A 13640-nucleotide genomic window follows, 5' to 3' on the forward strand; every position below is an offset into this window, starting at 1 on the left:
TCCTTCATGTTCTGTCCTCCCCTGATCCCATGCTGAGAAGTTTACCCCCTTCTCTCTTTGTAGATGTTCGTAGGAGAATTGAACTCATTCAGGATTTTGAAATGCCCACTGTGTGTACCACTATCAAGGTGTCGAAAGATGGACAGTACATTTTAGCGACAGGTAAGCTTCTTTGATGTTACGGTTTGCTTGTGCTCCATCCATAATAGGAAATGCTCTAGTAGAAGGGGTCACCCTCTTTGATTACCCCAACATTTTCTTATAAACATTTTCAGACTCATAGAAACACTCAAGAATTAAATGAGCATCTGTTTACTTGCGACCTAGATTGTGTCTTGAATAGTTTACTATGTTTATCTATCTATCTATCTATCTATATATACACACACACACACATACATATATATATACACACACTTTTTTTTTTTCAAGACAGGGTTTCTCTGTCTGGCCAGACTGGCCTCTCAAACTCTCAGAGATCTGCCTGCCTCTGCCTCCCTAGTGCTGGGATTAAAGGTGTGAGCCACCGATGCCCAGCCCGATACATAATTTTTTTTTTTTTTTTTTTTTTTTTTTGATGAGTTTTCAGAGTGGGTCACAGAATAGCAGCTTTGTTTTTTTGTTTGTTTGTTTTGTTCTTTTAGTTTTTCCAAGACAGGCTTTTTCTGTGTAGCTTTGGAGCCTGTCCTGGAACTAGCTCTGTAGACCAGGCTGGCCTGGAACTCAGAGAGATCCGCTTGCCTCTGCCTCCCAAGTACTGGGTTCTAAGACATGGGCCACCGCTGAAGGTTTGGTTTCAATTGCTTTTAATTTAAAGAGCTACATATGCATCTAGTGGCTGTCATGGGACAGTGTGGTTGGTTGCAGAGTCCTCTCTGACCTTTCCTTTGGAACTTGTAGAGGCAGTGGACTTGCTGTCTGATCACTTCTGTAGTGCTAGTCCTTTCCTCTCTGGCCCTGCCACTGCCTCAATTTTTGTTACTCTCCTAGGACTTGCAGCTAAAATACTTTGGGTAAAATTTGCTCTTGGAGATGCAGACATATAAAGGAAAACAAACACAGCTGCAGCAAAGCCCCTGCACAAATAGCTTTTCCTAATACCATCATCCAATAGTGGGCCCAAAGGCTCATGCTGCTCTGCTCTGTGAGGGGCTGCTGCTGCTGCTTTAGGAGGCAGGATGACATCTCTGGCCTAAGCTTGTGTCTTCTGCCTCCACCTCCTAACTGCTGGGATAATGGGCATGCATTACTGTGCTGGGTACATTTTAGAGTTTTCATTTTTAAATAAAATTCTAGGTTTTGATGCATGCTAGAAAACAGGATTTCCTCTTTTTTTCCTATAATGTCCCACTTTGCTTTTAAAAAATTGATCTTTGTTTTTCCTCATTGCAAGCATGGGATGCTTGTCTGGGATGCTTGTGTGGGGATGCTATTATAGCCCTTTCTTTGATTTGATGACAACTATCTTACCTCAGGACAGAAAGGACATACACCAGTTCTGTAGGTAGGGAGTGACTGTGAAACATGTATCCTTAGGTTTTGCATCATATTAATTTTTTTTTTTTTATAGGAACTTATAAACCTCGGGTTCGGTGTTATGACACCTATCAGTTATCATTGAAGTTTGAAAGGTGCTTGGATTCGGAAGGTAAGAGGCTAACTGTGAGCTCAGACAGCTTTTTATATTTGTCTTCATGCTGCTTTGTAAAATGGAAACAGGTTGTGTGATGGGTTCTGGTTGCTGTAGATTAAGTAGTTAAATACGGTGCTGCACTTACCAGGCTGTAACCCACACTGGCTGGACCCTTGGCTGTACTATGCACAGGGCTACCCTCGGTGGGTCATAAATAAACTGATACAACCGCCCTGATAATTTCAGTACCTGTAAGGTATGTAATGGAAGACCACTTTGAAATTGTATTTCACCTTCCACAAAGCACACAAGCAGTAGGAAGAATGTCCACTGCAACTTTTGTCACATGGCCAGAAAGTAAAAGCAGAGGACCTCATTGATCTGTCCACTGATAGAAGATAGCATTCTGTAAATATGTTTCTTTATTGGTTAATGAATAAAGCATTGTTGGCCAATAGGAAAGCAAGATAGGTGGGACTATGAGACAAGGAGGATTCTGGGAGATGTAGGAGAGTCAAGATGTAGAGACCTGAGAGAGAAGAGGTCTGGACCCTCTCTCTGGTAAGATAAGATCATGTGGAAACACTTTAGATGAATAGAAATGGGTTAAAATTTAACAGAGCTAGCCAATAAGAAACACTAGTAACAGGTCAACATCTTTATCTCTAATATAGCATCTCTGTGTGTTATTTGGGGCTGACACAGCTGTGGGACCAGGCTGGCGGGCAAACTGCTCGTAACAGTCCACTGATAGAGCAAGGCCTAAATAAGCATGGCAAACCCACGCCAGGAATCAGGAAGCACACAGTGTTGAGCAGAGCTGCAGCACCAGCAACAGGCTCCCAAAGTGTGCTATACGGTGGGGTTCTCTCCCTCCACCACGTGGGTTCCAGGATCGAACTCAGGCTGTCACACTTGGCACCAAATACCCCTAAAACCTGTTACACAAAGAAGTGAGTTCAGAGACCAGAGGTGATGACTGTAACACCATGCTTATGATGCCAACTCTGTACAGCTAAAGTCTGCCGCATAGCAATGGTTGGGAGATAAGTACAGACACAGCAGCAATCGCTAAAGTGCAATTTGTGGATGCTCACATGTCACAATCTTCTGTATTTTATCAGTTAGTCTAGTGTTTAGGGTCAAGGGGAAAGATGTTAGTGGGATATAGTGTGTGGTCCCACCCTTTGCTTCTGGGAACTGTGTGTGCCATTTATAACTGTTTACTCTGTTTGTTTGGAGGTAAACTTTAAAGTTTATTTTTATTTTATGTGCATTTTGGTATTTTGCCTGCATGTATGTCTGTGTGAGGGTGTTAGATCAGATTTTGGACAGCTATTAGCTGCCATGTGGGTGCTGGTAATAAAACCCAGGTCCTTTGGAAGAACAGTCAGTACCCTTACCAGCTGAGCCATCCCTCCAGCCCCTGGAGTAAACTTTGTGTAGGCAAAACTACTGTTGCCTCTTTTTCTTTTTGTTTTGAGACAGAGTTTCTCTCTGCAGCCATGGCTGATTGGGAACTCTTTATGTAGACCAAGCTGGCCTCAAACTCACAGAGATCCACCTTCCTCTTTCTCCCAAGGCATGAACCAGCACATGACTTCCCAGACTATTACCTTTTTTAACGCAGGGTTCTTTCTTGTTTTTTGTTTTTTCAAGACATGGTTTCTCTGTAGCTCTGGAGCCTGTCCTGGAACTCGCTCTTTAGCTCTGTAGACCAGGCTGGTCTCAAACTCACAGAGATCCACCTGCCTCTGCCTTCCAAGTGCTAGGATAAAGGCCTGCGCCACCAACACCCAGCTAAAGCAGTGTTCTAGAGGCCACTCTTTAGTTTCTGTTTGGAAGTCTTAAAAACTGTTTAGAACGTGTCATTAAAGCAGTGCAAACATTTTTAGGAATCATAGTTTGTAAATTTCCTTAGTTCTATAAAAAAAATTCTAGTGGGAATTTTCTTCTTGGTTTGTATAGAGGTGGGACAAGCACAGCATTTGTGTAAAGTTATTCCCCAGTTAAAACCAATTAGAATCCTTGAAAGAAGCTTGTGTTTTTGTTAGACCTCTTGATGGTAATGTGGTTTCTTTTTTCTATTACTATTTTCCAGTCGTCACCTTTGAGATTTTATCTGATGACTATTCAAAGGTATTTACTTTTTATTCTTATTTGTGTGTGTGTGTGTGTGTGTGTGTGTGTGTGTGTGTGTGTGTGTGTGTGTGTGTCTCTATGTGAATGAATGCCACATGTGTGCAGTTGCCCTTGGAGGTCAGAAGAAGGCATCAGATTTCCCCAGGTGGTTGGAAACTGTTGCTTGGGTGCTGGAATCTGAACTCAGGTCCTTTGCAAGAGCAGCAAGTGCTCTCAACTTCTGAGCCATCCCTGCAGCCCTGGAACTTATTTTCCTAATAAATATTTCTGTAATATTTTCAGTGTTTAATTAAAATTACTATGTAGTAATAGCTAATTTATCATTTTCTATCGATTTTTGGCCAGGTGCATGTATGATGTATAGTATCTTTTAAAACAACATTGGGAGAGAGCGTCTTTGATCGGCTAATGTCAAGTTGGTTCTTAGCATCATGGGGCCTCAACCTTTTTCTAAAGAACTTGGCTTTGTCAGACATCTGATAGTCTCTATCTGTCTTTCTTTCTTTCTTTCTTTCTTTTTTTTTTTTATTACATATACAGTGTTCTGTCTGCATGTATCCCCGCATGCCAGAAAAGGGCACCAGATCTCATGATAGATGGTTGTGAGCCACCATGTGGTTGCTGGGAATTGAACTCAGGACCTCTGGAAGAGCAGTCAATGCTCTTAACCTCTGAGCCATCTCTCCAGCCCCTCTATCTGTGTTTCTGATGGCTAAGGTTAGCCTAGGCATGTTTGCCAGGTTGCCTTCATCTCCTTATTTATATGAGATAAGGAAGCCATCAGTTTGTTCAGTTCTCATAACCCAGAGAGAGTGTGTAGTTGTGCTAGGACAGTTCTGAGTGTGGTGAAACACTTCTTTCTCCTCTTTTCCTATTATCATTGGTCCATCTTTCAGCTCTGTGGTCATTTTCAGTACTTATAAATTGTCAGGGAAGCCCTTACTTAATTTAAAATGGAAATATAAAGTGTCATGATGCCATTTAGATATTCACCAGTTAAAACCAGTTCAACAAAACAATGCCAGATGTCATGTTGGAAGAGAGAGAGTTGAATTTCATACCTGGCATGGCTTCCCTCTGGCTTTACTTCCTCCAAACACGAGATACAGTTTAACATTTCAGCTGTAGTAGCTGTTTATCCTGGATGTTTAGTATGATTTTATACCTCATCTTCTCTAGTATTGATAGATTCGCATTTTGACACTATGCAGGCCTTATGCACACCTCTGTAGTGTGCTCATTGTGAGTATGCACACAGGCCTGTGTATATGAACGCTTAGAGTGAGGTGGGGAGATTCAAGGTTTTCTTGCCTGGTAGTTTTGGTGATGCTGAAAGTTAAGCAAACTTTGATTATTTTCTTTTCAGATCGTCTTCTTGCATAATGACAGATACATTGAATTTCACTCACAATCAGGCTTTTACTACAAAACCAGAATTCCCAAGTTCGGCAGAGACTTCTCTTATCACTACCCGTCCTGTGACCTCTACTTTGTTGGTGCAAGGTATTGATCAATATCTTTCTTCTTCCCACCTCTCACACAGCAAGCTTCACTCAGATTGTTTGTAGACTTTATCTGTTTATGTGTCCTTAATAGAGAAAGTGATGTGTCATTACTGTGAAAGGAATCCATCTTAGAAAAGGGGATTAGCAAAAAACCAAAACCAAAACCAAACCAAACAAAACCAAACAAAAATCCAGTAGTCTATGTGTTGATACTTGGTGTTTAGTATGTGGTGTTACTGTAATGTTTTAGCACCTGCTATTTTGCTTACTAAGATCTTTTTTAAAGGCCTGACTTTAGAATATGTGCTTGTTGAATGTTTAAGCAGGAACCTACACAAGCCTCACAGGGTGGCCACGTTACTGCAGTTTACAAGATACCATTGTCTGTTTTTCTTTTTGTTCCTCAAGTTTTTGTTTACTTCCCAAGTTTATAGTACCTGCTTTAAGCTTATTCAGTATTTTGTCATTTATGTCATATGTAGTTGGGGACTTGGGCTAAAAACTATTTAGGGGGCTGGGGACATGGCTCAATGAGTCAGTTTCTTTCTGTGCAAGCATGGGGCCCTGAGTTCAGTTCCTCTCTGTAATATAAAGCTAGGCATGGCAGTGCAGGCCAATAACCCCAATGCTGAGCTGTGGAGGGAGATTCCCCTGGAGCTGGAGTGGCAGGTGGTTGTGAGCAATCTGAGGGGGTTCCCTGCAAGAGTCTTAGCTCTCTACCACCAAAACTTGGCAAATTCTTAAAAAGCAAAGTGAATATATTTAGAGTAAGGTTTTTATCAGCTTCTCAGAGAGAAGTAATGGCTTACGGTGTGATGGCTTCACGTATGTGCTTCTGAAGTTTATATTTACTCACAGATTATCTTTGTTCCTTGCAGCTCTGAAGTGTACAGATTAAATTTAGAGCAAGGGCGGTACCTGAATCCTCTCCAAACAGATGCTGCGTGAGTATTTCAGTTGTGTTGCTGCATTGATTTTGCCCAGGAGATGGAGCCAGAGGCTCATGTTGTCATCAAATGACATTGTTGCATTCAATACTGGGCTGTCATTTAATGGGATAGCATGTTTTTAATCAGAACTGAAGGGTGTTCAATTTCTTCTCCCTTTTTCCCAATACCATCAGTCCACCTTGTGTACTCAGTGTACACAGGGCCCTAGGTTTGTTGCTCAGCAGATAAATAAGTGAAGGAATCAGGGTTTTCTGTTGTTAATAAAAAGATTTGCTGAGATCATATGATACCTTACAAGTTTAAGCTTGCATATGAAAAGACTTATCATTTAATCCTAGCACTCAGGAGGCAGAATTGGTAGATCTCTGAGTTCCAGGCCAGCCTGCTCTATATAGCAAGTTTAAAACCAGTCACGGCAATATAGAGAGACCCTGTCTTAACAACTTCTGACTGACTTTTAAAATGCTGTTTATTATTTTTAGTTGTAGTATTAAGTTTTCACCCATGCATTGTTTCACCTGTGCTTTTCTTTTTTGAATTCAACTTTGAGTGACAGCTGGTTCTGGCAGAGCCTGTTCTGTCTCCATGCATTGGGATAGGTGGCCTGTGCAGGGCCCTGCAGCTGCATTAGGATAGGTGGCCTGTGCAGGGCCCTGCAGCTAGGTAGGCAGGGAAGCTGGACTCCTACCCATCTGTACTTATGACTAACTTTGTCTTGTCTCTATGAGAGGATTTGGAGAGGGGAACATGGAGTGGTAAAACTTCTAAACTGGCAAGATGGTTTAAAATGCTTTTAATTAAAAAAAAAAAGGTAACTTTATAATACATTATTGCATAATAAAAAAATTACCTCCTCTTCAGCTGCCTAATTTCTTGTTCATAACCTCTGTTATTTATTAAGTCTCCTTTATACTCTAGATACTGTTGAACATTTTGTCCTTTAATTTAATCCTCACAATAACTCATTGAGGTAGGTCAAAATTCACTTCAGTGAGTGAGAAAATGAGGCTTTGTTTGCACTCCCAGGTCTTGCGATCACCATAGTGATGGCCTGTGTTCTTAATGCAGCATTGCCTTGGAGGCAATAGAAGGGCCTTTCTTCTCATGGTGGAATAGTATTTCAGAGGGAGGGCCTCCTGGCAGGTAGTGTCACCTTGAGTATCGGGGGCTCTAGTGACTGAGCCAAGCCCTGCTTGATGGATTTCATGTAGGTGAGAGCCTGCGTGTTGTCTGTCTACAGTGTTTGGGTGGGCTACAGACTTAGAGGATTCATTGGGTGCCTCTTCCCTGAACCAGATGCTCTCTAACACTTCTTTCCTGTTTCAGGGAGAACAATGTTTGTGACATAAATGCCGCACATGGCTTGTTCGCCACAGGAACTATAGAGGTTAGCAGCTGCTGACTTTGTTTCTGTAGATGTGTTTTCATTTGTTTGCACTTCCATTTTTTTCTTTGAAACTGTTTTTACATTTGTGTATGTGTGTATTTTGTGTGAACATATGCATGCTTGCCACAGTGCTTATGTAGAGATAAGAAGGCAACTTAGTGGAGTTAATTTTCTTCTTCTGTATGTGTCCTGTGTGTCCTGGGGATTAAACTCAGGCTGTCAGGCTTGGTGGCAAGTTCCCTTACCCACTGAGTCATCTGACCAGGCCTTCAGTTCTATTTTCATTCAAAAATGAATTTCTTGGGGCTGGAGAAATGGTTCAACTGTTAGAAGTGTGTATGGCTTTTGTAGAGGACCCAAATTTGATTTCTACCTCCTCCCATGTAGGGCAGCTCACAACTGCCTGTGACTCAGGCTCTCAGGGAATCTGGCGCCGTCTTCTGGTCTCTTTGGGCATATGTACCCACAGGCTCATACCTATACACAGTGTTATATACCTATAACACATGTATGTAATTAAAAATAGAGATCTCCCTAGCATTGTGAGGCCAGTCAATTAGGCAAGCCAATAATTAATCAATTCTCAGCATTTATATTTCAGAAAAAAAAATTTATACCTTTAGAAATGTTGAAAACAGGTAGTGGTAGTGTATGCCTATAATCCCAACACTCAGGAGGCAGAGACAGGCGGATCTCTGTGAGTCTGAGGCCAGCCTGCTCTATGTCCTGAGTTCCAAGACAGCCAGGGATATACAGAGAAACTCTGTCTTAAAATAATAAAACAAAACAAAAAGAACAATAACAACAACAACAAAAAAAAAAACCCAAGAAGAAATGTTGAAAAGGTTCAGGGATGGCATTCTACACCCTCCCCCCTTAATATAATATAAAAATATTACATTTTAAAAATGTTTTCTGAGCCATTTGAAAATAAGTCATGGATGTTGTGACATTTTATGCCTAAATATTTAAAGTGTAATTCTTAAAAGTAAGGATTCAGGGGGCTGAAAAGATGGCTCAGAGGTTAAGAGCACTGACTGTTCTTCCAGAGGTTTATTTCCCAGCACCCACATGGCAGCTTCCAACTGTCTGCAACTCTAGTTCCAGGGGATCCAGCATGTTCATGTACATGTAGGCAAAACACCAATGCACATAAAATAAAATAAATAAATGATTTTTTAAAAGTGGCTCAAGCCAAGCATGGTAGATCACACCCCAGCACTGACTGGATATTGGAGAGTCGGAAGTTGAAGCTATCCTTGGCTACATAGTGACTGCCAAGCTAATCTTGGCTATATAAGTCCTCATCTCAAAAAGCCAAAAAAAGAGTACAAAATAATACAGATTAAAGTAAAGACTCATCTATCCTATTGCCTTAGCTACTCAGGAGGCTGGCACAGGAGGATCATTTGAGCCCAGGAAGATGAGCTGTCCTGGACAGCAGTTAGGTCCTTATTCAGACAGACAAAACCATGAAGACCTTTTTCATAAAGTTGAAATACTTTTATTATTACTAAGAAATTTCGCATTGATAAGATGATTTGTATAAAATACAATGTCTTCATTGCTCCTTCTGTCCATAGGAGCCAATCCAAGGTTCGTGTGCATAGCTAGGACTTTTTCATTGCTAGTTTCCTAATTATGAAAGTAAGTCACCTCACTGTGAAACAGGACAGTACCAAGATTATAGGGTAAAAACAGCATCGATGCTTCGTGAAATTGGTGGCAATAAATCTTATTTTTGGTAAATGTTTGAAATTTTTCTAGCAGCAGCTTTCACTTAAAATTCATTTTTCCTTTGTTCAGGGTCGAGTGGAATGCTGGGATCCAAGAGTAAGAAAAAGAGTCGGAGTGTTGGACTGTGCGTTAAATAGCGTCACAGCAGATTCAGAGTAAGTAACAATCAATTGCAGTCTGTCAATCAGCCTTCTGATTTAAGTCAGCATGTCAGTGTGACGTTAACTGCTAGAGGATGGAACTCTTTGTGACTCACATCTGACACCAGTGTCTGTGACTGTTGTAACTAAAAGTTCTTTCTGTAAAGCTGCAGGCAAGCCAGGCAGATGGCCTCTCTTCAACACTACACAGAGCAGGTTGAGAACTGATATTTCAGTTCTGTAGGATCTGTGATTGGGTAGGACCCCTTACTACTGTTAGCAGGCTGGAATGTGTTTGAATGCCCTGGTGGAGGAAAGCAAGTGGTGACTTTTTTTTCTTGTTCTTGTTGGTCTAATTCTTGGAGAGAGAAAACCTGTAACATAATAGTGGATTGAATTAAGTCAGAGGAAAGCATCTTTGTGTGGGCTGGCTTCACAGGTTGGTACCTCTGCCCAGTGTATGCTGTGGGGTGTATAGGCAGATCACCCACCCTCAAACAGATCCTTGCCTGCTGCTTGTCTGCTGCAGTCAGTTCAGAAATGGTTTCCTCTGGGCTCACAGTATTCACTGTTGTCTGCTTCCCCAGTACATGCTCATGCCAGAGCGTGCCATGTGGGAGAGTGGAGTGTCTGATGGTCACAGGCTGCAGAGACATCAAGCACCCCTTAAATTATTGCAAAGTTTTCCTACCTTTAGGGTGGGTGTTCATAATTCCTTTGAAAAATCTGTTTATATGGAATATCTTTGATCTAAAAATATTAAAAATGACTCAGCTGATGTAGTTCAGTGGGAGTATGCAGTACCTTTGAATGTGCAAGGCTGTGGAGTGTGCAAGGCTGCAGATTCAATTCACAGTGCTGTAGTTTCCCTGGAAAACAAACTAGGAAGAGCAGAATTAGAAAGACATATCTTCCTAAATATATAAATCTTACTCTATGTGTTAAACAATAAATTTTTAGAGTAAACAGATCTGTAGGAGTCACTGATAATATATCTTAAGCCTATTTACTTCAAATAAGAAGCAGTGACTATAGGAGATGTGATACTAGACAATCTAGTAGGAGAGCTATGAAAATAAAGTAATTTAACTCTGGTCTTTTTTGTTTGTTTGTTTACCAAGATAGGGTTTCTTTGTGTAACATATCTGGCTGTCTGGCTGTCCTGGAACTCACTCTATAAGCCTTGAATTGGGAAATTCACTGCCTCCCCAGTACTGGGATTAAAGGCATGGGCCATCACATCTGGCTAAAATATGCAAGTAATTTTTAAAAATAAAATTGACTCCCAGAACAGTCAGAGTTGTTACACGGAGAAGCCTTGTTTTGGAAAAAACTTAATAAAAAAAAAAATTGACTCACATTCTGTACTGAATTCTTTTGTCCTTTAGAGGTAAGGCATTTTCAGCTGTTGAGGTGTGGCAAGCACAGTGTTCAGCCTTTGTTTCAGAAGTGTGTTCATGTAGGAAAGGGCCTATAAATACACATTTTCAGATGCACCTTTCATTGGTAAAGGAAAATCACAGTTGGCGTAGAATTTCATTACATTTTTGTCACCTGTTTACAAAAAGGACAATGACCTTGTGTGTGGATAGTCATGGGAAAAACAAACAGGTATGCCAAAATATTAAAAATAGGTTTTTTTTTTCTGCTAAGTTTCAAAGGATCTTACTGTATTTTATCATTTCTATAAAGATCTCTCTCTCTCTCTCTCTCTCTCTCTCTCTCTCTTTGTGTGTGTGTGTGTGTGTGTGTGTGTGTGTGTGTGTATCTGTACTTGAAGGCCAGAAGAGAGTGTTGGATCCTTTGGAGTTATGGATGGTTATGAGCCACTATCTGGGTTCTGGGAAATAGAAACTTGGTCCTCTAGAAGAGCAGCCAGTGTTCTTAACCACTGACCCGTCTCTCTAGCCCCTATGTTATATTTTTTATATTTAGCTTTATGTTTCTCCTACAACCCTTGTAGCTTGCCTGTCACTTCTGTTACTTAATAAACTGTAGAAGGTGAAGAAGATATAAACACTGGACAGGGGAGGCTGTTGGTCTTTTTCATGGGTGATTGATGTTTCTGCCTAAGGAAGTCTGTAGACTCACCTGAATACCAGGAAGAACTAATACAACAGTTACATAAAGTGACTAGCAAATAAATGTGCATAAGTCATTGAATTTGCTATTTATTAGCAATACCCCCAGAAGGAGGCGGTGGTAGACCAAAGTTCTCATTACATAAACTGTACAATTACTGAAGGATTCATTTACCTGAGAAAGTGATAAAATGGCATTATAAAGTAAACCTTGAAGTAAGGAAATACTTCTGTATGAAAAATTATTCTAAAAGTTCATTTTGAAGAGTAGATGACAGAATCTTTGTGGACCAGAGACTTCCTTTCCAGCCACTGCTCAGCGCACCTCCAGGCAGAAGAGGCTTGATGATGCTCTGGGCATCGGCCTGACCTGGAGTCGTGGCCAGCCACATGAGGTCCATGATCACTGAAAGCAGAGCTGCTGGCCACTTCTTTTTGTGAGATGTGATCTCACTGTAAAGCTCTACTTCAGCCTCCTGAGTGCTATGGTTACAGGAGTGTATCACCACGGCCAGCTGTTGGTTACTTCTCTTATTTTAGATGGATAAAATTGACCTATTTCATATTTTAAAAAGTTTTAAATTATGGGTATATGTGTATGTGCCTACGAGTGCAGGTGCCTGCAGAGGTCAAAGGTGTCAGATCCCCTAGAGCTAAAGTTATAGGTTGTGAGCCACCTGACGTGGGTGGGTGCTGGGACTTGAACTTGGGTTCTCTGCAAGAGCAGTGAACGTTCATCCATCTCACTTTGCCTCAATGAAGTTGGTTTTGCATCAGAAGTAAGCATACCCATGTGCCAAGATAAGTTGTTTCCCCAAGTAAAGATGGGGATGTTTGGGGACTGGGGAAGATGGCTTATTTGAAGTGCTTGCTAGCTGTACAAGGCATCACTTAGTTCAGATCCCAGTATTCATGTAAGCCTGTGACAACAGCCACACACATGTAATCCCAGAGCTGGAGAAGCACAAATGGGAAGATCCGTGGATGTTCCTGACTAGAAAGCTCCAGAATTACCAGATACCCTATTTAAAAGTTGAGCAAGATAACTGATGTTGATCTCTGGCTCATGTACATGAGCATGTATACTTGAGCATGCACTTTCACACACACAAAGATGTTTCTAAAAACAGTCTTCCATTATCTGAACAGACGGAAGATAAAAAGGTGGGTTAGGGGATTACATTTGCATATGAAGTGTCTTTTTATTTTATTATAGAAGTTTTGATACAGTTAGACTATAAACACATAGTTGGAGATGTGATTTTCCTTGTCAGATTTGAAGGGAAGGTAAATGATGAGCCTGTTGTTTAATAAAAGGTTTGATCACATAGTCACAGAGAACAAACATTTGCCTTTCAGTATAAACAGCTTGCCCACCATCTCTGCATTGAAGTTCAATGGCGCCTTGACCATGGCAGTTGGAACATCCACAGGACAGGTAAATATCTTTGAGGTAGAAACTTCGCATGTAAGCCAGTGTTTTGGATATGTATTGGGAGACACATACTATAATAGAGAGTGAGGCTGTTTTCTTTTAACCAGAGTGGAGAGAATGTTCCAGAAAGCTAGACCCTTCTAGTACTTGGGGAGATTGGTCTAAATCCTTTGGAACTGGAATTGAAGTGGGGTAGACCTCAGACTTGTGTGTGTGTGTGTGTGTGTGTGTGTGTGTGTGTGCGCGTGTGTATGAGAGAGAGAGAGAGAGAGAGAGAGAGAGAGAGAGAGAGAGAGAGAGAGAGAGAGAGAGAGAGATTTTTTTCCCAAGATGTTTCTCTGTAACAACCCTGGCTGTCTGACGAGGCTAGCCTTGAACTCACAGAGATCTACCTGGCTCTGCCTCCCTAGTGCTGATATTAAAGACATGCACCACCACGCCAACTCAAGGTGCCTTTTCCCCCACATAGTTCCTACAGTGTCCACAGAACTTGCCTTCATCTTTCCAGTCTGTCCCAAGCCTTTCCTTCCTTCCACACGCTCCCTTGTAAGTTGTCTGACCACAAAGAGATTAGAGATATCCTGTAAGAGATTTACTGCCTGTGATCCAGGGCCAGAGGGGACCTGTTAC

The 13640-nt window shown here is 41.3% G+C and overlaps 1 protein-coding gene across 1 annotated transcript in view; it reads left to right on the plus strand.

Annotated features, from left to right (window-relative positions):
* The window catches only part of Nol10 (nucleolar protein 10), a 73682-nt gene that overhangs the window by 3556 nt on the left and 56486 nt on the right, over positions 1 to 13640 (plus strand). The window contains exons 3-10 of the mRNA XM_051205944.1: positions 64 to 162; positions 1571 to 1648; positions 3735 to 3772; positions 5142 to 5278; positions 6159 to 6224; positions 7557 to 7617; positions 9424 to 9509; positions 12935 to 13013. Of these exons, the coding sequence (XP_051061901.1) occupies positions 64 to 162; positions 1571 to 1648; positions 3735 to 3772; positions 5142 to 5278; positions 6159 to 6224; positions 7557 to 7617; positions 9424 to 9509; positions 12935 to 13013 (644 nt within the window). The remainder of the gene's footprint in view (positions 1 to 63; positions 163 to 1570; positions 1649 to 3734; positions 3773 to 5141; positions 5279 to 6158; positions 6225 to 7556; positions 7618 to 9423; positions 9510 to 12934; positions 13014 to 13640) is intronic.

The sequence above is a fragment of the Phodopus roborovskii genome, unplaced genomic scaffold (genome assembly GCF_943737965.1).
Source record: "Phodopus roborovskii unplaced genomic scaffold, PHOROB, whole genome shotgun sequence".
NCBI classification, from domain to species: Eukaryota; Metazoa; Chordata; class Mammalia; order Rodentia; family Cricetidae; genus Phodopus; species Phodopus roborovskii.